At 39.1% G+C, this 25,493-nt stretch overlaps 1 protein-coding gene across 1 annotated transcript; it reads right to left on the reverse strand.

Annotated features, from left to right (window-relative positions):
* Positions 1–12: 12 nt before the first annotated feature.
* Positions 13–23,490, reverse strand: SLC24A5 (solute carrier family 24 member 5). Its single transcript, XM_008705928.2, has 9 exons — positions 23,370–23,490; positions 22,485–22,664; positions 7,728–7,811; positions 7,531–7,634; positions 7,093–7,193; positions 5,111–5,394; positions 2,859–3,065; positions 840–941; positions 13–341 (listed from the first exon to the last, which is right to left on the reverse strand). The coding sequence occupies exons 1-9, from the start codon at positions 23,488–23,490 to the stop codon at positions 19–21; spliced, it is 1,506 nt and encodes a 501-aa protein (XP_008704150.1). The 3' UTR covers positions 13–18.
* Positions 23,491–25,493: the final 2,003 nt, after the last annotated feature.

The raw sequence follows: 25,493 nt of genomic DNA on the forward strand, positions 1-25,493 counted from the left end.
CACATAACGCTATTAATATTAACCTCCACAGCCCCTTATTTTATTATTTCCAATGATTCCAAGTTCATATAGAACTGATAATGTGGCAATCCCCAAGTATAATAACAGGCAGACTGCTCCCAACTTTCTGTCTAGTTTCCAGCCATTGAAGTGAACTGCTGAAAAAAGAAAAATAATTGAAATGTTGAGCGTGATGGTTATGTAAGTTAGTCCTCTGCTGTTCACTTCTACAGGAGCTGATGTATTTATAAATGCAGTTTTAATAAACCACGGAACACCTAAGCACAGCATATCAAACACGTTGGATCCCACGATGTTAGACATAGCCATATCTCCTTTGCCTGCAAAAAAAAGCATGTTGTTAACATGTGCACACCAATACTGTATTTTATTAATAAGCTTCATAAAAAAAAAAAAAACACTGGAAATTTTTTTTGTTGGTTTTGGAAAATTGTTGTATTAGAGCAAAAAGTCTTACTGAATTTGTATTTTTTAATTTGGGGGGTTAGTATTTAAAGTCTTAACATTTATTTAATAATAATTATCTTTATTTATTAAACCATTTTTCAATAAGGTCTATAGATCACTTGTTGCTTTTCATTCTAATTTAATATGGTTAATTACTATTTGATGCACATTCCAGATGAATATTATTTGGGGGATTAGATTTGGTGAAATTACTCTGCTATTAAATAGTAAATCCTTCTTTTCGAGTCACTCCTTTTTTTCTTCAAAGTATGTTAACTGAGGAAATAAATATTTTTAAAGGTATCTTTGCTCAGTGTATTTCAGCCAGGCTTGAAGAATGGGCATTGCAGCTTGAGGGACCTAGCTCTTACCTTTTCTTGCAACCAACACGCTTGCAATCGTGTCTGGCAGGCTTGTTCCGGCTGCTAATAAAGTAAGGCCCATTACCGTATCAGGAATTTCTAATGTTTCCCCTGTAATAAACAGAGATACTGCGAGTTGCAAAACTTACAGATTCAATAACCATTCTCTGCAGTTAGTTCAGATATTTCCTTCCTGAACAAAAAGAAAATAGGCACATTTAGACTTCACAACTAATATGTACTTAGATTTTACCTAGGAAAATATTTGAATAAGATTGGTAGATTGGATAACCCAGGTAGCACAAATTTTGAATGACAGATATCTAAAGATATTTAATAGAATTCTACTTAGGAGTAATCCCCCTACCTGGTATGCTTACAGAAGGTTTGGATGTTCACTGTTAATCTCATTAAGGCTGTTGCTTAATATATGCTAATGAGATTGGTCATTTTCTGCTTTTCAAACTATTTTCTTAAAGTGGTCAGAATTAAGCAAATTGTTTATAGCTATTTTTAACCTGTAAATGTATTAACATGGTACACATTTTTTAAGTCATACTTTGGTGATCTACCTTAAACAAGGGAAAACAAAAATAGGGTTCTACTTGAGTCTTCCCAACATTATGGTCCCAATTTATTAATTGTTCTGTTAAATTTGGTACCAGTTCAGCATTTTTCAGAAATGTGTTCATTCTGGGAAACAATCAGAGGGAAGTTAAAAAAACGTACATGTAACTGCTCTTTAATGTTGTGATTGAAAACTTACTTTAGAATCTTCTTTCTTTTTTTTTCTTAAGATGTCAGTTAAAAGAACTTCAGCTGTTTATTGCATGCTTTATATATTGATATTAGAATTGGAATCGGTTGTTAATTTTTGTTACTGGTTTGCCAGAGTTCATATGTACATAAATAACACTAGTATTTATCATCTTGGGGGCTGTTCTATGATCTATTACTTGATTTTGTTCTTCTCTTGATTTCCTGTTGTCAAATATATTCTGGCTGAGAAAATTTGGAGAGATTTAATATGCAAGCTAATTGGACTTTTTCATCTTTCTCATTAAAAAAAAAGAATACTCTGATTTCTTGCTAGCATGCTATTCTAAGTCATATATTAATTTGTGAAAAGTCAGAGAGCAGCAACCTTTTTTTGTAAGGGCCATGTAGTAATTATTACTTTAGGCTATGCAGGCTATATGGTTTCTGTTGCAGGTACTCACCTCAGCCACTGTAATGTGAAAGCATCCATAGGTAACGTATAAATGAATTAAATGAATGGGCATGATTATGTTCAGTAAAACTTCACTAGCAAAAACAGGAGACCTGGTCATTCGGTCACACAGGCCTTAGTTTGCTCACCTCTGATATGTCCATTCAGATTAACCTTTTTGGGAGAAATTCTTGATTTTTTTTCCTATGTTTATATTCAGTTTTTTCTTCTGGAGTCCTGTGGGACTAGAGCTGATTATGGCCAAGCAGTAATATTTAAATTTTAATCATGAAGGTAGTAGAAACCTAAATTGAAATTTTATTTTATGCCCTTTTCACCCATTTCATAGTTTGTTTATATGTCCATATTAAAAAGCAAAATGAAATGCAATCCAGTTAAACAGTGGGCATAACATTGTTTTCTCAAAATGCCGGCCCCTTGCTATATTTTTCATTATGGAATGAAATTCAATATAAAGAGTATATTGTGGACCTCATACAATGTGATTTAATTATTAGTGCAATAGGAAAACATCCTATGTATTTGATTTCATTTATAAGAAGATCCTGTGGCTTGTAACTCTGGGCTGTATAATATTGAGAATATAGTTGATATGTAATATGCAACTTACAAACCCTGAATGATCTTGTTGGTATATTAATATTTAACCTTTTTGTAAGTAGCACTTCTCTTTAGTCTTTGCTGAAAGAGAAATTTCCTCCGTAACTAGACTACTTTTAGTGAATATATGCAGTTTGTTCTTCTATAAAACTGATTATTTTCTTTTTAAATTGTGCTTTTATGCTAAAGATACATACCAGTTATTGTGACCATCCAAACCAGGATATATGTAAATGCAGATATCCATAGTGCTGACATGAAAAATGTTATCACAAAATAATTTTTCCAAAACTTCCTTCTACAGTCTGGTGTGGTTAGAAAAAGTAAGGTAATAATAGGAAGGGATAGTACCCAAAATATTCTTTTTAAGTCTGCTTCAGGCATGTTGAAAACACTTGGTGAATCTGTTGAGGAAAGAATAAATGATTTTGAGTTTTCTCAAATGGCCAATTAAGTTGGAAATGTCCATTTAGAAAGCTATATTGAAATAAATTAGCTGTATCAGTTTTTAAGAGGCTATTTAAAACATTTGAATACCTCATTACTGATATTGCTGGCAAAAAGAAACTAATTGAGACTTCAGGGCAGACAGTAAAAATGTGATACTCAGCATTTCTTGATTTGGGGCCTTAAATCCATCAAAACATCTTGGATCGTTCACTAAATATATTAGACGTAATGTTTATGAAGTGTCAGTTGGACTTTCTTTTTTTTCTACAATGTGGATGGTCTTTAGTAACTTTTTTTGCTTATGGGATTAACCTGGCTTCTACCTATTATAGCTATTATAGTTGTCTCTATTCCCCAGTATTGATGAAGTCTCTAGCCTGCTCTATGTGTCAGATAATGCATACTTAGGAAGTATAAAATAATTACAGCATAATCTTTTTATTAAGTTGAATATTCCATTCTAATTCTCATTGTAAGTGAATTTTGGAGGCTTGCCTCATTTTTCTTTCTTATATTGGTTTAGCAAATTTGGAATTCGCTACAGTTCTTAGGAAGAACCTTTAAGAAAATAGGAACTAGCATGGAATCTACAATGTAACTTGAGTGTGTTGCTTTATATAATTTGTTTTATTAAATTAGTGGAAGACAGTAGTATATTAGATAAAAATAAGCGTTCACTTTAAAATTATTTAAAATTTGCATGGCATTTACAAAAGAATGTACCCATATATATTGGATCAAATTACATTACAACTAATGCTAGTAAAATAATTCATGAAAAAAATTTGCCAAGCCTCAGCCAGTGGGCCACTAAGTAAATTTTAGATATAATCTCAGTGTAATGAAAAAATTTAGAGTGATTCTTTTGAATTTCTTTTTATAAAATTTAACTTGGCAATATATACTACTTACACTTGGAAGGCTAAAAACTATAATTTTTGTAAGAAGGAGAAAAGTTTTAATTTTTTTTTAGGTAGTAAAAGAATAACTTCCCTTCCTAATGTACTTAAATTTAGACTCTGTTTCATTCTAACACTTTGTAAAAAACTAATGCATAAATTTTTATTTCTGGCCATAGATGAATTTGACTTCTAAATATCTAAATGTTTTACTACTGCTTCAGATGACCTGTTTAACTCTACTATTTCTTTTTTCCCAGACCAGCCCTTTTTCCTAAATTCCAACTTTTTGTAAGTGGTGTTCCCATTTTCTCAATCAATCATGAACAAAGCCTGAGAATTTTCTCTGCTCCCTTTTCTGGCCCCATATAGTCCTTCTGTTGCCTCGTCTTGGTGGTGCTTCCTCTGCATTGTCTTTTTTATTCCTACTTTCCTTCGCTCTGTCTAGGCATCTACCAAACACATCAGCTGCTTTAGTAGCCTCTTACAGACCTCCATTTCTTTTATCCTTTAATTTCCCTGCTTCATAAACCTGCAAAGACTTGTATAATAGCAGTTAAGACTCTTCTATTCTATTCTTTCCTATCCACCTTTTCTCTGCTTCCTTACTGTGTACATTCTGTGCTCCAGGTAGGCTAGTACTTGAATAGGCCTTTTGCTCATATTAATTCCTTAGCATCAATTTATAGAATATACTTTACTCTTAACTTCTACGTCATTTACATAATAGACTTCTGTAGCTGTTACTTGTCATAAATCATGTCATCAGCTAAAATCTGATCACTTCTACCAGGCTCAGTTTAAATGCTCCCTTCTCTGTGATAATCTTTTCTATGTAGCCATCAGATTTTATATACTCTGTCCCATTTAGAAACTAGTTACACTTTTCTCTTTATAGTACTTAAACCTCCGTATTTTAGGTATTTTCTTTTTTCCATACAGCATTGGAAGCTTCTTAAGGATAAGGAACCACCTCTTCATCATTTCTGAATCTCCACAGTGTCTTTTACATAAGTGTATATAGTAATTGCTGAATTGAAATGAGATTCTTAAGTTTTTCTAGTGAATAGACTTAATAGTGGGCATGATGTGCTTATTACCTTCAGAAACCTGACTAAGATCATGTAAACTTAAAGGAAGCTGAGAGTAGCCAGACTCTTCATGAAATATCCCACTGTCAGTTCTTGATTGGCGACGGATAAATGGCTGACCCTCATCTTCCCATCCCATCAGTGGCTGTTGTTCACTTCTCTCCTCCATAGCTTCCGCAAGACAGGTGCAGCAAGGACTGAATTTCTTTATAATATATTGGCTAATTTTAATGTCAAAACACAGCACCAAAACATATAATCCATATATCAAAAGCAGCAAAGTTCCTTCATACCTATAAATTAGAGAAATTTGTGTGTTTTAAAATTAAAAACAAATTTTTTTGTTAGAGTTAATAGCTTCTGGGAAGTATCTGCTTAATAATTTTCCAGCATAGCAATAGAACAAGCAGAGAACATTGCTAGGTATATTTTGGTTTTAGAGATGTGTCCTAACTTGGTTACAGCATTACTGTTAATTTATTGATAAAAGCTTGGCAGTCTATATTTCCAATAAAACCAAGAATTATAAACTCATTGTCTTCATTTACAGATTCTTTACAAATGGTAGGCATAAACAATGCTTTGAAAATACTAGTTGTAGATTTTCAGAATAAAAGTTAATGAATAGCGATGGGCATTCTCCATCTCAGTTCATTGGCAGCATACATTCCCCAAAATGTGTAGTAATTATAAAAGAATATAGTATCTGTTCATTTCAACTGTGTCTAGACAAATCTGGAATAAGACTTTTGTGTAAAATATTCAGAATATATATGAGGCTTTGGGACTTTCAGTTTACAGAGATTTTTTCTTTTGATGTAACTGAATTTGGCTTGTATCTGCAAGAAAACAAGGATAGTCTTAAAAATAAAATTATACCTTAGGCACTGAGAACTGTTGTCCTATGCTCTGGTTTCCTAAAGAGTGATGATTAGCTTAATACCATTACATTTGAACCTGTCATTTACCTTTTATTTTATAGCCAATGAATTTCTGCTACAGCTGAAAGCACAGAGTTCTTGATTTCCCTAATGGAGTGAGCATAAGCTTGGATACTCTCATAGTCAGTGTCCCCTTAGAGACAACTGCTGAGTCCCAGAGGGATCCCTACTATATCCATTGGTCTTTCTTTGGGAAACAGACCAGATTTTAGGATGATTCACTTCGAAATTTTTCTCTCTGCTAGATTTTAAGTTTCTTGTTAGCAGGTATTTTGCAGGGTTGCTAAGTTGTACTCCAGAAAGGTGCCATTTACATTGTTTTTTATTTTTTGGTATCCTCCGGCATTGTACAATGCACAACCTCTGTGGCTGTGCATTGTACATTCCTCTCCATCCCTTATGATTCCTAGCATTGTGTTAAACACCTACTGGATACCTGGTTCTTATTAGTTGAAAAAGTTATTAGCTGTCCACTGAGTCACCCCCTTTTTCATTTTCTTGCAACAGCAAGATACTGGGAGGTTACAAAGAAAGCAAACAATTGTTAATACCTAAATATTGTTGATTCTTAGAGGAAGGCTGTAATTCCTCTTGCTGAATGAACATCAGAAAGTTGGAAGAATCTGAAGATTTTAAAATTTACTTCCTCCATCATTTCTCTCTAGTCTTGTGACCATGACCATTTCTAGCCAAGCTAAGGTAAACAACCCAAAAGATGAAAACCCAACTGTTGGGGGCTTTAATGGACAACAGAAGGGGAGACTTTCTGAACAGGCAGTGGGGCGAAGGAAGATTGGTAATATCCAGTGATTAGTGAGACAAGGAGACATGACTATAGAAATTTCAAAGAAGGGAAAACCCAACCAGCAGCGGTGATGAGGAAGTAAGCTCAGAGGCATATGGGAAAATGGTGCATAAGTGGCAGGTAATCAAGAGCTCAGTAACTGAAATAAGGTTTCTGAAAAAGAAACATTGCTAAACCATTGGAATTTCATAAAATCCTGTCTGTAATTGTGTTTTACATAAGAGTAACAATGATTTCAAGCTTACCAGTAAACTTGGTTGTCGAATATTATGCCAAGAACTGCGGCTACACTAACTGCATATGCTGCACAGTCCCTGAATAGGGGCCAACATGATAACGTTGAGACCTGTAAAATGATAGTTTACTGTTTCCATTACACTGTAACTTTGAGGACATGCTTAGCGTAATACTGGAATTGTATGTTTGTAGCTAAATATTGTTATCTTTTGCATTTTGCTTAGAGAAAAAGGAATTTTAAGAACAATTGTGTTTCAAAGCCTACTCTGGTTTTCATAACTTTGACCAAGAGTTATTTGTGGGTTAACTTTAAATGGAATACATGTTTTTCTACTGATTAATAAATTTGATTGAACACATTACTAGTGCCTTATTTGTTCTAGACTATAAAGAGTTTTTATAGTTTGTCAAAACAGTAAGCGGTTGAATGAAGTTTTCTTACATACCGCATTAGATAGCAAGCCACAAGCCGCACAGATGCCAAAGAGGTTATACATTGCAGATCCAAGGATGGTGCTAACGCCGATATCTCCCTTTGTGATAAATACACCTGCGAGCAAGGTAATTGCTAAGTTAGTGTTACTAGATTTGAAGAAGGGAAAATCACATTGAGTAAGCAGAAAATATAAGGAGCAATATTTACCCAGGAAAGCAGTAACTAACTCAGGAGCTGAACTACCGGCTGCCATAAAAGTTGCACCTGCAACATCCTGAGACAATCCAAGGGCTGAAGACAAATGAAATTATGTTAAAGTGGCAAATGAAAGGGTATGTCTCTATACCTAAATATTCAAATCTACAGCTTCGCAGAAAAGCACTGACAGTGACTTAAACTAGAAAAACTAAACATGCAGGTTAAAAAATTAGAGGAATCCAGTGCCTTGCTTTCTCTATGAATTCACTACTTAATGCTTCTGTAGAAAGGGAGAGGCGGCCAGGGACTATTGGAGCTATGCTGCTGCGACTTGGTATTGTGAACGCCAAGATACGGATTTTGTAGCACCCAGAAAAGCTTCCTTTCTGGCTCTATGGCTTGTAGGTGTATAGTGACAGAACAAGTTCTTTAAAATGACGCTGTCAACAGTGCTCCAATAGGAGCTGGGGAAGTGAAGTATTTCAGGAGTCATAAGTCCAATTTGAAAGAGGAGGAAAAAGTGAATATTGGTAGTTTTTAAGACCTGTAAGTGAACCTGAATTGAGCTGATTCACAAATTGGCAATTTCAACCTTGTCAATACAAATGAGAGGAAATTGGTTAACTAGGAACCAAAAAGATTTACTATTGTATAATTAGAATCTATTGATTTAAAACATAAAACCAGTAAGGCTTTGCTCTAGAGTAGGAAATATAAGAAAATAAAACTACTCAAATAGTTTGTGTGTATCCCCCAGACTTACAAGCACGCAAATCCTTTATTTTCAGTGATTGCTGGGATGAGAGTCCTAAGAAACTTTTGGCTTATTCAGTTTCAGAGCTAAGGGATCTACTATGGGAAGGAAAAGGGAAAGCCATGTTGAAACCTTGCTTTGGGGAAGCCAAGACAAGGTTGCATCAGAAATCCCCAACCGGGCTTTACTGGTAGACTAAAAAGTAGCCCGTGGAAGTAGCCTGCTTTTTTATTCTTGGTGTGGCAGATTGTATTTGACAAAGATGGCTACAGTATTGGCATCCATGTGATTTTCCAGAACCTTTCCATTCCTTGCCCTCCCCCCCCACCCCCCAAAAGTATAGTTTATGTGTCCTCCTGTGACTGCTTTGACTAACAGAATTTGGCAGAGCCATAATATTTCTGAGGCTAGGACATAAAAGGTGACAAAACGTCCTCAGGATTCTCTCTAGGGACCTTTGCTTCAGGGCCCTAAGCCACAGCATGAAACTACAACGACCGTTCAGCTGTACTGGAGAGCTCTCATGAAGAGCCAGCCCACACAGAGAAAGAGATGTCTGACACACCCCGACCATTTCAGCCCCCACATTTTGAATTTCCCCTTCCCAGGCACCAGACATGTGAGAGGGAGGAAGGTTTCAGATAATTCCAGCCTTCTGACTACCACTGCATGAGAGACTTCAAGTTGGAACTACCAGCTGAGCCCAGTAAACCCTCAGTGCTGTGAGAGGTAATACGGTGACTATTGTTTTACGCCGCTAGTTTTGGGGTGATTGGTTAAGCAGCCATTGATAACTGGAACACCTGGCTATTGTTCACTTAAGTTGTTACACTTTCTGAGTACCTACCATGCCAGGTGCTTTTTTAAGCGCTAGGAATATGGCAGAAAGACAAATGTTTCTGCTCTTGTGGAACTAATTCTAGTGAAGAGAACAGATAAGAAGAAACTGATAAGCAAAATATGTGTTGCATTAGAATTTTGATGTTACTATTGGCACTGTTTGGGGTTGCCACGAGCCGCACTCATACAAGATGGCGAACGTAACTGGTGAATATGTGTTCTGACTCTCCATCAACTAGTTGGCTGTTCTGCAGTTTCTCTCCCTCTCCTCACACCTCCCTATTCCCTGAGACACAAAAATACTGAAATTAGGCCAATGATTCCCCTACCATGGTCTCTCAATGTTCAAGTGAAAGGAAGAGTTGCACGTCTCTCACTTTAAGTCAAAAGCTGGAAATGATTGGGGCGCCTGGGTGGCGCAGTCGTTAAGTGTCTGCCTTCGCCGGCTCAGGGTGTGATCCCAGAGTCATGGGCTCGAGCCCCACATCAGGCTCCTCCACTGGGAGCCTGCTTCTTCCTCTCCCACTCCCCCTGCTTGTGTTCCCTCTCTCGCTGGCTGTCTCTCTGTGTCAAATAAATAAATAAAATCTTAAAAAAAAAAAAAAACGGCACTCAGGTAGGCCAATTATTTTTTTTAATTAATTAATTAATTTTTTTTAATGATTTTATTATTATTATTATTATGATGTTAGTCACCATACAGTACATCCCCGGTTTCCGATGTAAGGCTCGATGATTCATTAGTTGTGTATAACACCCAGTGCACCATGCAATACGTGCCCTCCTTACTACCCATCACCGGTCTATCCCATTCCCCCACCCCCCTCCCCTCTGAAGTCCTCAGTTTGTTTCTCATAGTCCATAGTCTCTCATGTTTCATTCCCCCTTCTGATTACCCCCCCTTTCTTTATCCCTTTCTTCCCCTACCGATCATCCTAGTTCTTATGTTCCATAGATGAGAGAAATCATATGATAGTTGTCTTTCTCTGCTTGACTTATTTCACTTAGCATTATCTCCTCCAGTGCTGTCCATGTTGTAGCAAATGTTGAGAACTCGTTCTTTCTGATTGCTGAGTAATATTCCATCGTATATATGGACCACAACTTCTTAATCCAGTCATCTGTTGAAGGGCATCTCGGCTCCTTCCACAATTTAGCTATTGTGGACATTGCTGCTATGAACATTGGGGTGCATATGGCCCTTCTCTTCACTACGTCTGTATCTTTGGGGTAAATTCAGGTAGGCCAATTATAACATGATGGGTAACTGAGTTATTTTCCTCCCTGATTCTTGGCATGGGCATATAGCTGCCTCCATTCTAGTCTTTCCTAGGGGAAATAATAGTTACCAGGAGTCAGGGATACTTTGGAAGTTTTCCAGCATATTCCAGAGGATGTATCAATTGAGAGATATTGGATATTGGATTATCATGAATTCTCTAATCAAATCAGGGCCCGATAATATGTGGATGAAGTTGAAAAAGAACAAAATGCTTTATTTTGAACTAAATGTCCAAACTTGGTGCCCTGAAGAGTGAATGACCAATCTTTGCTTAATGCTAGCTGAAGAATGCTTCATTAGAAAAATTCAGTCTCAAGAGGGAAAAGGTGATCTATTGAGTGTTTTGTTGCAAGGTAGAAAAATAAGTGGCCCCTCCGAACACTTCTACTATGAAAAGGCAGTAACAATAAAGCTTGTTGCTATTCACTGGGCTCTAATTGAGTTATGAAAGGGAAGATTCTGTAAAGATGGATATATAAAACTTCAAAGATATTTTAACAAGTTCTATCTTAAGGTTCTAAGAATATTTTGTAAAATGGTTTATACCTTTGAACTTTAGAATAGACCGACTTTGTCTTCGCTGACCTTTGGGTAGCATTTCTCTCTGCTATAGTTTATTATTAAAGATAAATTGTTCTGGTTTTTTTCCCCCCAGAGCTATTACTTTTTTCCCTCTTTATTACTCTAAAGGAATGATCACATTTCCTTCAGGATATAGGAGAACTGTTCAAGGTGAGTTTTCTTTATGGGTTTAGATATCATTACATTGTTTATATAAAGTGCAACTTCATGATAATGAGCTGTGGTCCACGGGGACCATGACTTAGACCAAAACTCATCAGACTTTTCGTAAGCATATTCTCTTCTCTGATGCCATGTTGAAAAGCTTTATAACAGTTTTTGAAAACTCTCTTCTGGAACTCTAACTATATTATAATATAGTAGAAAGAGCTTTAAACTGAAACAGAGACCTGTATTCTGGCCCAGCCCTAATATGGGACTTCAGACAAGTCATTGAGACAAGGCTTGTGTTTTACCATCTGTACAATGGGGCATTGGACGACATGATCTTTGAGGTATCTTCTAATTTTATCAATTTTTATCAAAATGTAGACTCTATACCACTTTTTATTGTTAAATAAATTTATTTTAATAAAAAACCCCTACGTTATTGAAAATTTAGGAGATAGAATGGAAATATAGAAGGGGAAGAGTCACTTACACGTTTACCATCGTGTTTTAACCACTGCTATCATTTTAATGTATTTCCAGCCATTTTCATGATGCATATTTTAATAGAGTTATAAGCATAAGCTATATATATGTGATTTGACACAATTTTAGAAGGTCCCCAGTGATAGCAAATTTTCATGCTTTGTGAATGGATTAGAGTTTTGGAACCAATCAAAGGTCATTCAGACCCAACTCTAGTGACTGAGTTGGTAGTCACCCTGTGCAGTTTTCTTTTGGGTCCAATGTGAAGTGCGACAGCAAGCCGAGGCTTCTTATGATCTGCAAAACTGGTTCTGACATTAATTTCAAATATATTTTTAGAAATTGTTTTAGTAAAGCTTTAGTGTTATTAAAATAAATGCCTAGCTTCTCAATGCACTATATGTATATATATATATATATATACACACACACACACACATACATGTATATATATATGTAGCTATGATGAATTCTGAAACCCCATACAATATATATTATATATGTAATATATAAAATATAATATAATATAATATAATATAATATAATATAATATAATGCTTTTAAAGGGCTAATTCCACTTAAGAGGACTCCCACCAACTCCCAGTCTAATGCTTATAATAGTACAGTGAATTTCCAACTGCCCTAAGCCTATCATAGAACACAGACACAAGACAATTTATCTCCAAACCTTACAATTACTTCAGTTTTGGCTCCATAACTGGTCCAAGGTCACATAGGTAGTAATTGCAAGGACAGGATGGGCACCTAGCTCTTTTTTACTCCAAAAAGCTGCTCTTTCAGTTTTCCATGTAGGTAAAGTGAAAAGATAAATGCATAGCCTTATTATTATTATTGCTTGTTTCCGCAATAGCAGCATACCCATGTAATCCCCAGACAGCTTGGTACTTATTTAGATCCCTCTACCTGGGGTAGATTTAGATGCGATCCAAGGGGACCACAACTTAGATCAGAGGGAAAAGAAAGACAAAGAGGATGGAAATGCTCTTGAGAGGAGGATGAGTGCCCTTGTGTCAGGGAGGAAGCACTATTCTTAGACTCTTTGTTCTTTGGGAAGGCTTTGCCTCTGTAAATTTCATGAGGATTAAGAATCAAACAATCCCCTGAAACTGTAGGCTATCCAAATGCCATACGCACAGAATTATTCAACTCCCTTTCAATTTTATCAATTTAGAACCAATTCTACCTGGAGTTAAAACTTGCATTTCTTTCTCATTGTCTATTTCTGAGACATAACATTGAAATTGAATATGGGCAAACATTAGTTCAAAGCAGAGTGAATAAAAATAAACTTTTAATAAAAAAATTAAATATTTTATGTAAGTATGTTTCCCCAACACCTTATATTAAGATCATTTTTACTTAAGACATGTTATACCTCAAAGGATTGGCCCGATGGAGGGATTAGCGTTTCTGAGTAGTATATTAGTGTAACATTTAAAAAGAAAAGTGTCTTAGCCAGCTTATGATGGACTATTGGGCTATGTCAAGTGACCAACCTTAAAGGGTTCTCAGTTTTCTATATAGTTAGCTTGGAAAAAGGTAAAGAAAGCTGCTCTAAACATTGGTTAAATAACTTGAAGAGATCCCCTTTACCTATCAAAATGATATATAAAAAGGATTTAGTTTGGCTTTATACTGAACTTTAGTTGTTTCTGAAACTGGACTGCTTATAGAGATGAGAGGTAATAGTCCTATTTGGGCTATATATAATATATAAAATATTAATTTATATTTAAATGAAATATACTTTAGAGATACCATTTCTTAAACAAGAAAAGAAGCGAAAGAATAAAATGGTATGGATTTTAATATAAAAGAAATAAAAGGAACTCTAAACAGAATATTCCAAAGAGTTATCATTTAAAGTTGCCACATGGATTATTAGGTCAAAGGGTGGGTTTCATAAGCTTACTTCCCAGCTTGTGAAGGTAGTACTTGCTTTTATTTGCCTTCAACTGGGTGTCCAGGCTCTGGCAGACGCGCCCTAGACTTGGTATTTGCCCCAAACACATTCATATTGACTTGGATCACTCACCTCTGCACTTCCATCTCTGCTGAGTAAAGGATTATAGTCTTTGTAGTCTATTCTTACATAATATGAATATTTAGTGAATGTTTAGCATGTGCTAGGTTGTTGTGCGAGCGCTTGAGTTGCGTTCCGTCCTGTACGTGGCACACAGTGCTAGGAGCTGTCTCCGTCTCCGACTCTCTGTCACACACACACCTCAGTGTATCCACCAAGGATGGGTCTAGGGTCTGGAGGAGCACAGCTGGTGGGGATGAGGGAGGTCCTTAAGTTTATTCTTTACCTCATTACCTCTAGCTCCTTTCATCTCAGATAATATTCCACCTCTGAGGACGTCTTTTAACCCCTTCCCCTGAATCTTCATCCTATTTCCCAATTCAGAAACTAGATCTTATCTCCGAAGGTAAAATGCTCTGGACAACTAGAGTGTGATTTTTATTCCCTCTATGATGTGGAATTAATTTCTCTTCATTCCTCTATGTTCAAAGAATCATCATTAGCCTCTTTTCCTATAGAACTAAATGGATGTGAAAGAAGATGGGATTAGAGGAAGAGGGTATAGCGACAGCATTTTCTCATATGACTGCTACACAGCTAAGATGACAGCAAAATGTCTCAGGTTGTCTAACAGAGGTATGTGTTGGTGGTGGGGTGGGGAGAGAGTCCGTGTGACTTTTGTGATCATGAGTAGGGCAAGGAGAAAGCAAAGATCCTTGCTGGAAGAAGCCGCAGGTGGTGGTGGCTCTGGAAGAAATTTCCAGATCAACATAGCTAGCTATAGACAGAAAAGGGGCCCAGTCAGGGCATCAGCAAGAGGCTCTGCCTTCCACCATTTCCTGCTCATCGTCTCCACAGAGACTCCAGTCCTGAGCCTCTTCTAGTCTTCACCTTGCAGAAAACCCTTCTGCTAACCAAACTAACCACTGCTGTGACTTGAAGAGGGGGCAAATGGGATGACGGGGCCGGGGTGGGCCAGGGTCCTGCCACTTCTCCCATCATGTTCTAGGCTGGGACTCAGAGCATGCACCCTACAGAAAGTCATTGCATCATACACGATGATTAGGTCCCATAGTAGTACCATAATATGAGCTCATGGACATTCTAGACAAAATGCTTAGGCCTCAGAGTCTGATTATTGTACTGTGGGCGAGTATTTATAACATTAATTTACAACCTCCTACAGGTTGCTGCAAGTCTAAACTGATTTCTTTCTAAAGCAATTGAGCGGATTCTCTTTATTTTGTAGAATACTTCCTCCATAGTAACAACAGGTATTTGACGTGTTTTTGTTTTGTTTTGGGGTTTTTTGGGGTCAAAATTCCAGTGCCCTTGGGAGGGAAACACCGTTTAAGACTGTTTAAATAAAGACGATTCTTTTGAAACAACCATATTATGGCAGTTAACCTCAAACAAGGACATGCAAAAGTATATCATTCGGCAATTGAGAACATTGTTGGATGTTGGCATTAGAGAGAGCAGTCTCTGCAGGGTCCAAGCTGTGTAGTCTTTTTTTTTTTTTTTTTTTTAATTTTGAGACAGCACAAGCGGGAATGTGGGTGGTGGGGAAGGGCAGAGGGAGAGAATCTTTCAAGCAGATCCCACCCCGTCACACTAAGTGAGGAGTGTGACTCAGGGCTCAATCCCACAGCCCGTGAAATCAGGACCTGACCTGAAACTGACTGAGGCACCCGGGCACCCCCAGGCTGTGTAGTCTTAAGTAATTAGTTATCATCTGAGCTTCAGTTTTCTTTTCTTTTCTTTTTTTTTAAAGATTTTATTTATTTATTCGACAGAGATAGAGACAGCCAGCGAGAGAGGGAACACAAGCAGGGGGAGCGGGAGAGAAAGAAGCAGGCTCATAGCGGAAGAGCCTGATGTGGGGCTCGATCCCATAATGCCGGGATCACGCCCTGAGCCGAAGGCAGACGCTTTAACCGCTGTGCCACCCAGGCGCCCCTGAGCTTCAGTTTTCTCATCAGGAAAACCAATCTGTAGTCCTGACTTGGTAGGGTTTCTGTGAAGACTAAAACCATCTCTATTTAATTTAGAACCGTGCTCGGTCTCCTACAATTGTTTTATGATAAATAGCTAATAAATAAATACATAAATAAATAATAACACTCCGGCACATGGTGGAATGCTTCAGTAAACTGTTTTCAGGATTATATTAATCCTTATTAGTTGACAAAATGGGTGGAATTATTGCAACTCAGTGCTCATTAAAGAACTATGGGGAAATGTAAAGCATTTGCGGACTTCTCTGAAGCCAGTTTCTGTGGCTGGAAACAAATTCCGGAGAAATTGTTTTTTGTTGCTGATGTCCTAATTTGTATGAGACTATGCTAGACCTTGAACAGAGAAATGACAGAATTAATTTATAGGCATTTAAAAAATGAATGGAGCCAGCACTATTTCTATCTCATTTTGTTGCCAGTTATTTTCAGTATTCAAGACCAGGGTCAAGTCCTAGCAGCTGAAGAAGATTTAGAAGCAGCATAGGCGTCTATCAATCACACATGTGATATTGTGATTTATAAGAAATATACATTTGGTCATTCAGATGACCGAAATATATTTCTCATACATATTTGGTCTTCAGCCCCGGTTACCACCTCAGGCTCCCTAAACCCTTGGAATTTCCTAAGTATTAAGAGTGATGAAGGCATCTTTTGTTATGTTAACGAGGGACTTTTGGACTCCACCTAAGAACCAACTCTGTAATTAGAGGGTTGGAACTTTCAGTCCCACCCCCGACCTCTAGGAAGGAGAGAGGGACTGGAGGTCGAATCCATTGCCAATGGTCAATGGTTTATTCAATCATGCCTATGTAATGAAGCCTCCATAAAACCCAAAAGGAGCTTTCTGGAGAGCTCCCAGGTTGGTGGAGGTGCAAGGAGAGTGGAAGCTCCACGCCCTTTCCTCATACCTTGCCCCACGCATTGCTTCCATCTGGCTTTATGTCATTTTATAATTCCAGATGTGTGTGTGTATATATATACACTCATAAACCAGTAATCTAGTAAGTAAAATGTTTCTCTGAGTTCTGTGAGCCACTCTAGCAAATTAATTGAACCAAGGAGGAGGTTGTGAATCTCTGATGGACAACCAGTTGGTCAGAAGTAAGGGTAACAACCTGGGCTTATGACTGGTGTCTGAAACCCAGGGAGGGGGTCGTTGGAACCCCCAATCTATAGCTAGTCATTTAGAAGCACAGGCTTGCAACTGGCATCTAAAGTGGGGGGTGGGGAGGCTGTTGTAGGCCTGAGCCCTTAACCTGTGGACTCTGATGCTATCTCCAGGTAAATATTGTCAGAATTGAATTGATTTCTTGGACACCTTGCTGGTGTCTGAGCACTGCTTTTGCTGGTGTGGGGACCCCCTTCCCCTGTTTTGTTTGTTTTGCCGCCCTGCTAGATGCAGGGATCCCAGGACCAGGGCTGCAGCTACAAGGTCGGGAAGCAGGGAGGATGGCTAAGCCAGAAACTGTGACCATGTCTTCAACCTTCCTGTCACAATTCCTGGGAGCCTGGTGGGATAGGGTGTACCTTCACCCCCTCTGCCTAATTGGGATTAATAGTGAATTCAGCTATATTGCTGTGGTAAAAATAGCTCACTAGTTGTGTGGCCTTACACTGTGTGATCAGGAATGGGCTGAGCGACAGGCGCTTTCTAGTCCAGCACAGTGGACTGGGTAGTTACCAATGACTGAATGAGAGTCTGGTAATGGGCCAGTATCTTTGGACTGCCATGATTGTTTGTCCATAAAGGGGATATGTGTGTGAAGACCAGGAAGTGAGCTGTGACATTGTGATTTAAAAAAAAAAAAAAAATATATATATATATATATGCTTTTCCCAAAAGCCCTGGAAATTCCTAAGTGTAGAGGGTGATAAAGATGCCTTTTGTTAGGGGATCCCTCCTACATTGTTGGTGGGAATGCAAGTTGGTACAGCCACTCTGGAAAACAGTGTGGAGGTCCCTTAAAAAGTTAAAAATTGAGCTACCCTATGATTCAGCCATTGCACCACTGGGTGTTTACCCCAAAGATACAGACGTAGTGAAGAGAAGGGCCATATGCACCCCAATGTTCATAGCAGCAATGTCCACAATAGCTAAATCATGGAAGTAGCTGAGATGCCCTTCAACAGATGACTGGATTAAGAAGTTGTGGTCCATATATACAATGGAATATTACTCAGCTATCAGAAAGAACGAGTTCTCAACATTTGCTACAACATACATGGACGGCACTGGAGGAGATAATGCTAAGTGAAATAAGTCAAGCAGAGAAAGACAACTATCATATGATTTCTCTCATCTATGGAACATAAGAACTAGGAAGATCGGTAGGGGAAGAAAGGGATAAAGAAAGGGGGGGGTAATCAGAAGGGGGAATGAAACATGAGAGACTATGGACTATGAGAAACAAACTGAGGACCTCAGAGGGGAGGGGGGTGGGGGAATGGGATAGACTGGTGATGGGTAGTAAGGAGGGCACGTATTGCATGGTGCACTGGGTGTTATACACAACTAATGAATCATCGAGCCTTACATCGGAAACCGGGAATGTACTGTATGGTGACTAATATAATATAATAAAAAATCATTAAAAAAAAAAGATGCCTTTTGTTATGTTCGTGAGGTATATTTTGGACACCTTCTAAGCGCCCCGCTGCTGGTTGCCAAGGGAACAAAGCATGTGATTAGAGGGTGGGAACTTTTAGTCCCACCCCCCTGGCCTCCAGAGAAAGAAGGGCTGGAGGCTGAATCAGTTGCCCATGGTCAATGACATAATCAATAGTGCTTACGTGATGAAGCCTCCCTAAGCAAAAAGTAAGAAGATGGGATTTGGAGAGCTGGGAGAGTGACACGTCTGGAGAGAGCATGGAAGCTCTGCTCCCCTTCCTTGTACCTTGCCCCATGCATCTCTTCCCTCTGGCTGTTCCTTTTATAATAAACCAGCAATCTAGTAAGTAGAATGTTTCCCTGAGTTCTGCGAGTCACTCTGGCAAATTAGTTGAACCTAAGGAGGAGGTCATGGGAACCTCTGATTTATAGCCATTTGGTCAGAAGTATAGGTAACAACCCAGCCTTAGGCCTGGTATCTGAAACCCAAGAAGGGGTCAATGGAACTCCCAATCTAGAGCCAGTCAGTCCGAAGCACAGGTAATACTTTGGGCTTGCAAATAGCATCAGAGGGCAGTGAAGGCCAGGGGTGGGGGGCATTCTGGAATCTGACGCTGTCTCTGGGTAGATAGTGTCAGAATTGCTTGCTGTTGGGGGAACTGCCCCTCCCCATCTCCCACACATTGGAATTGTGGACCCAGTTCTGGACTGAATACCAATTTACACCTTCATAATAGCTATTGTATCATATTTCAGAGCAAAGAGCGACTCACTTGTCTGCTGATGATGTTTCAGAGTAATTCCACAAGTGGCCTGTGGAAGTCATTATTAATGTTCTATGAAGTCACTTAATGAAGATTATTTGAAGTAGCAATCTAAACTTTAATGCCATTTCTGCTGCAGGCCTAGGAAATTATTCATTTATTTACCACTCCTAAGACAATTTTTTAATAAACAAAATTCTTGATGAATTTGTTCTTTCAGTCAAGTCATAGTTTGGAAATGTGAATACAAAAAGAAAAACATTTTTTGACTTTCGACTTCCCAGAAAGAGAAATTTTCAAGGTGGGACAACGTACCTCGAATTTAAAATTTCCTAGTTTCTGTTTTGTTTTTAAAGATTTGTTTATTTGTCTTAGAGAAAGAGAGCGTGAATGTGTGAGCCTGGGGTGGGAAATGGAGGGTGAGAGGCAGAGGGAGAGGGAGAGAGAAACTTAAGCAGACTCCGTGCTGAGCTTGGAGCCTGATGCGGGACTCAACCTCACAACCCTGAGACCATGAACTGAGCTGAAACCAAGAGTCGCATGCTTAACTGACTGAGCCACCCAGGTGCCCCAGGGGCTCAGGTCATGGTCTCAGGGTCGTGAGATCAAGCCCCACGTCAGGTTCTGAGCGCAGCACATGGTCTGCTTGGGATTTGCTCTCTCCCTCTCTCTCTGCCCCTCTCCTGCTCAGAGTGCCCTCTCTTTTTCTCCCACATAAATAAATAAATCTTTAAAAAAATAAAATTAATAAAAATAAAATAAAATAAAATTTCTTAGTTTAATATAATTAACATGATCTATGTAGGTTTTCTAACTAAAGGTTCAGTCCTGGCACAAGGGTGAGCAAATAGATTATTACAACAGTAAAGAGGATAGAAGCAAATGCACATACGTATATATGTAAGAATTTAGTATATGAAAATTGATCAACTTTCTGAAAAAATAGCATTGCATCCTATAGTAAAACGAATTCTTAGTGAAAGAAAGAAAGAAATGTAAAAAAAAAAGAGAGAGAAACTACAAGTAAAAGAAAATATGGCAATTTTTCTGACGTGGGGATAAATGTCTTTCTAAGTGTAAAACCAAAAGGAAAATATTTATAAATTCACTTAAAAATATGTAAACTTCAATGTGATACACACACAAACCACAAAAGCAAACAGCAAACTGTGAAAAAAGCATATGACATAAAAATTATATTAAGAAAAGGGTTAATATCCTTGTATAGAAAAAAAGAAGTCTTGGGAATCAGTAAGAAAAAGACAAATCCCCTCCTGTTAGAACATGGGCAAAAAGGCACAGAAGCAAAACCACAAATTTCAATAAACATGAAATGTTCAACCCACAAATAATAGAATAAATACAAATTTTATAAAATGAGCTTCTGTTTTAAAGCAATTGACAAAAATATTTATTATGTTAGTATTCATGGTTTTCTGGAATGGAAGCGATCCCACATTCTGGAGGTGTAAGTTGGCACACCACTTGTGAAGTGTTTTTGGCAATGTATAAAATAAAGCTTGAAATAAGCATAGCTCTGCATCTCTAGCAAAAAACAATCAGAGAAGTTTGCAAAGATTTTATACGAGTATGGGCACAACATTGCTTGGAATAAAAAAAAGTAAAAAAACAAATGTCCAAAGAGATTAGTAATTTTAAAAATTCTGACACCTTTCTCCTGGGTACCTACTATGTATAAAACCTAGTGTTAGGTTCTTATATCATCTACAAAATCATGCTACCATTAAAAATCATGTTTTTGAAGAGCATTTAATAATGTGGGAAAATGTGCAGAATAAAATATTATATGAGGAAAAAGAAAAAAAACCCTCAAACTGTATCTACGGCAAGACCAAAAAGCCAGATGGTGACGGGGGGATCTTGGAGTGATGAAAATGTAAGTGATTTTACCTTTTCCTTCTTTTTTTTCTTGCATTTTATCCATCTAGGTAAAAATACTGTATTAAAGTAATTTAATCTGTATTATAGAAAAATATCAATGCTGTTGTCAATGGAATGTCAATATAAAAATGACTGTATTTCTACCTACTTGAGTTCAATCATAATAATTATAACAAACTTATGCTGACCTGTACTCTGAATTTTTTTTCCTTAAACAAATACATGTCGAGAGCCTCTGTTCTTGCCAGGTCCTGTTGTGGATGGAAAGGAGACTGCAACGGTGCAGTGAACAGGAGAGAAAATCGGGAGCACTTCAGCGGGGCCGGGGGCTGTGGCCATGGCAAAGGGAGAGTTCACATTCTAGCTCTCTGTCTCTGGGAAGAAATGCTAGCAGTGTGTGTGTGTGTGTGTGTGTGTGTGTGTGTGTGTGTGTGGTGGGGGGAGAGGATGCTGTTTCTGTGCAAACCTGTGAGCGTGCCGGAGGAAACCTAACCCTTAACTTTGACATTCTCTGAGGTGAGTGTGCTCAACCTATTAAGCTAACCAAGCTGGGGATAGACTGGAAACTTCTGCTGGCCCTTTTGTTGTATACGGCACGAATCATCATCGATATCCCGACTTTAAGGGACTGGGATACCGATGAAAGGTATATGCCTAGAGTTCTGGGTGATACACAAGGCTGAGGGGTTGGAAGAGAGAGGCTTGGCCTGGCAGATCTTATTTTCCGAAACCAGCAACGGAGCTTAATTTTTAATAACTGAATTTGCAATTATCTGATGCCTGAAATCACTTTACATAAGACGCAGGACTTATTACTTATTTATTGGTTCGTAAATATCAGTTAGTTTCCTTACTAGCATAAGGCTGAAAAAGGAAGAGGGGAGAGGATAGTCCTTAATGTCATTTATTTACCATCTACCTTTAAAAAAATTACAACCACTTTAGAGTCAAACTGAAAGAAAGCTTTGTAAAGTGTAAAACGGCAAGCATTAGGAGTGCCTTGTCTTAGGAATACACACCAAGTGCATATAGGGGAAAACTCGGAACAGTTGACTTACAAACGGCCAGCCAGGCAGCATGGTAGCCAAAGAGTTTCTAGACATAGTTCTTGTAGTCATAATTGCTGGGTACTCATTTAAAGATGCCCTGCTGCACATTAACTACCAAGAAAAACCACATGCAGGCCAGTTCCTTAAGGTAGGGCCCCCAACACAGAAGTCTGAGCTCCGCGACCAGTTGAGATGGGCAACATTGTTGCCGAGCTCTTTTACAGACAGCCACGGATGCTCCGCACCGCTGTTTCAGAAGCTCGTGGGGGACATTTCCAGCTACTTACATTCACTGATGATTTCCAGGGAGGGGAGGAAGTACTCGTCACAGACAATAGACAGGGCCATGAACATGTAAAGGATAATTAAGAAGTAGATGACAATGCCTCCGTCCATGCGCTCCTGTTTCGTGAAAAACCCTTCAGGAAATTCCAGGGATGGAGACATAACACAGTGGGTGCTATTTCCTGGTAAGGAAAAGAAGGTGAAAATTTGAGGTATGCTGGTGTCGCTAGTTCCAAGCCCACAAAGAGAGATTCCTTAAGAAAACTCTAAGCGTGCGGTAACTGGGTGGAATTCTAAGAACCCTGGTGAAAAGGTATAAAGCACTTCTGAATATGATGTAGAGCTTTTTTTTAAAAAAAATAATAATCTTTGGGGCCCGAAAGGGGAGCTTTAATGAAATAAGCTGATGATAGTGAAAGAATTAGAAAAAAGAAAATCATGAAATCATTCTTGCTTGTCTGCTTTATGTCTAAAAGGGAATTCTGAACCCCTCTTCCTCCTCAAAGAGAAACTGTATCTCTGTAGAGAAAGATTCCTAATATCTGTAAAATTTCATCTTCCCGTTTCAGAGCCCAAGCTGCCCACGGGCCTGCGAAGAATCCTCCACTGTTGCGCAGAGAATTTCTAAGATGAAAGAAGATTTTTTTCATGAAGTCTCCAACAAGAAAAGAAACCGGAGACTTGCCTGCTCCATGAAGCCTGTGAATTCTTTCTGAGCTATCTTTGAGAACTTATTCGAGGGATCGAAAGTGTTTGATATTCTTCCAAATGCTAGCAGTTAGAGGAGGAAGGGTAAGCCGAAGTGAGTCAAGTGAGAATTTGCCTCCCTTTGTCCCTTCATCCGTATGTGGCAGCAGCAGGGGAGGCTGACCCCAGTGTCCACCTACCTGTGGCCCTTGGGAGACGCTGGGGCAGGGAGGCGTCCAGGGGAGGCAAGCGTGCAGCAGCCCAGAGGATGCCCAGGAGCAGAGCCCTTCTTGCCCACCGCTGGCCCCCTTCGGTCTGCATTTCTGCTGTGCTCTTACTGCAGAGCCCTGCTTTGGGAAGGGGGAAAGGGAGGAATAAGCTGGATCATGTGAGGAGTCTCCTTCCTGCTCACTGCCCTGCCCAGGACACATCTCAGCAAGGCCCGTGCAGGAGGGAGGGTGAAAGGAGCCAGACAAGCTCCTCTAATCAGGAGCCCCAAGCTCCAGAGAGGCTGGAGGAGGTGGGGAGGACAGCGGACGATTCCTGCGTCCAGCTGCAGTAATCCCAGAGGGCAGAACCGGGCGGCTTGCTCTTTAAGGCATGGTTTGACCTACTGGTCTTCACGGTGGCTGTGATTTTGACTTTCTCTGGATTTGGAATGACCTGAGTTTGCAACCGCTTCCATCTCCAGCCCTCACTTCCAGAAGTTGCTGGGGCTGGTGTGTGTGAATTCTTTGGCTCGGTAGGCACGTTTGTATATTTCCTTTGGGCCTCTCGTCCTCCTCTCCAATTAGGGCTAGAGACAGAAAGGTAACTTCGGAAGCTGTTCCAATGGTCTAGTGAAGAAATGGCGGGGGCTCGAACCAGAGTCCTAGCAATGGGGGTGGAGAGATGCGGACAGCTTCAAGAACTGTTAGGGAGACATGGTGGATGCTATTTGATCATGGATTAATTGTGCTCTCGGCCAGAGGTTTTGAAATGCAAATTCAACAAGCCCAGGGGGTTTCAGACACAGACTTCTGTCTTCCCTACCCTAGCATTTAGTGTGCTTGCCAGGGCGTTAAGAACTTGGGGCAATGAAGGATAACATGTGCTAACAGCACAGACCACATCGTTTGAGTCCTAGCACTGCTACCTCCTAGCTCGGTGTCCTTGGGCACATGATTTAACCTCCCTGCTCCTCAATTCTCCTATCTATAAAAAGGGAGTGTTAGCCCCACCTCGCCTCTGTGGTGAGGATGACAGAAGTGAATGCACGTGATCAGCTTAGGGCAGCCTCGGCCCCGTGGTCAGTGTTACCTCTTTATCGTCTGTCTACCTTATTATTAACGGGTTACTCTTGAGTAAAAGCTTCTTGGCCAAAGGATCTCTTTTTTTAAGTTTTGCAACCCTCGTATTTCCTTTGCTTTGTGGCAAAAGCATAAAAACTGATGTGCTTGCTAAGTTTTAGATTTAGAAACTGGGTTTTTCTGGTGGAAAGGAGTGAGTTGCTTCCGGATGTTTATGATCCTGGGTCGGTAAAAATTCTCCAGCACCCTTTTGTTTTGCTGGGAATTGGTGGCCATTATAAACCTCTCTGAAACTGTCATTTCTAGGAACTGTCTCTCCAGTTGTGTGGTGTGGTTGTGAGGTTGGGATGATGAGTCACCAGAGTGTAGCCCAGAACAGAGCATATTCTCAGAAGGCAGCGTCCTGGACCGCGAGACCGCGGCCTCAGTGCCAGCCCTGGCCGAGGCCAGGGGTAGAGGCCGCTTAATTTTGTGCTGAGTGGGTGTGTTGCATGAGCCTTTCATCTTCCAACGGCGGTAGTTCAACCAATTGATAAAACTAAACATTATAAACAAACAAAATAGCACAGTATTTCCAGTGCCCAATATTAATCCGGGAAACAGCAAACAGCTCAAGATACAAGCCAATTACAATGGAACAGGGGTGCCTTACACATAGTAGGTACTTAAGAAACATTTGTTGATTGATTACATTGTAATGATTCTTAAAAACACATTCCCCAGAGCACACATGTACTTGCTCTGATCAAATTATAAAATCAAATAGGAATTTACCAAGGAGAGAGAATTTAGGAGGCTAATTACATCTGCCTTATACATTTATGGCTCATTTTGCACAAGGATCTTGAAAAGTTTTTTATAAAATAAAGCACAGAACAGACACATGAAATAAATGTATGTTTATTGTTATATTATTATTGTTATTGTATAAGATAGAAAGAGTCCCTTGTAAACATCGCAGATCAAGAACTAGCACTTTGCCAGCCACCCTAGAAACTCCTTCACCTGCCTCAATCCCACCTCCTCCTTTTCTTG

This window comes from Ursus maritimus, unplaced genomic scaffold (genome assembly GCF_017311325.1).
Source record: "Ursus maritimus isolate PB19 unplaced genomic scaffold, ASM1731132v1 scaffold_35, whole genome shotgun sequence".
Lineage (NCBI taxonomy): Eukaryota > Metazoa > Chordata > Mammalia > Carnivora > Ursidae > Ursus > Ursus maritimus.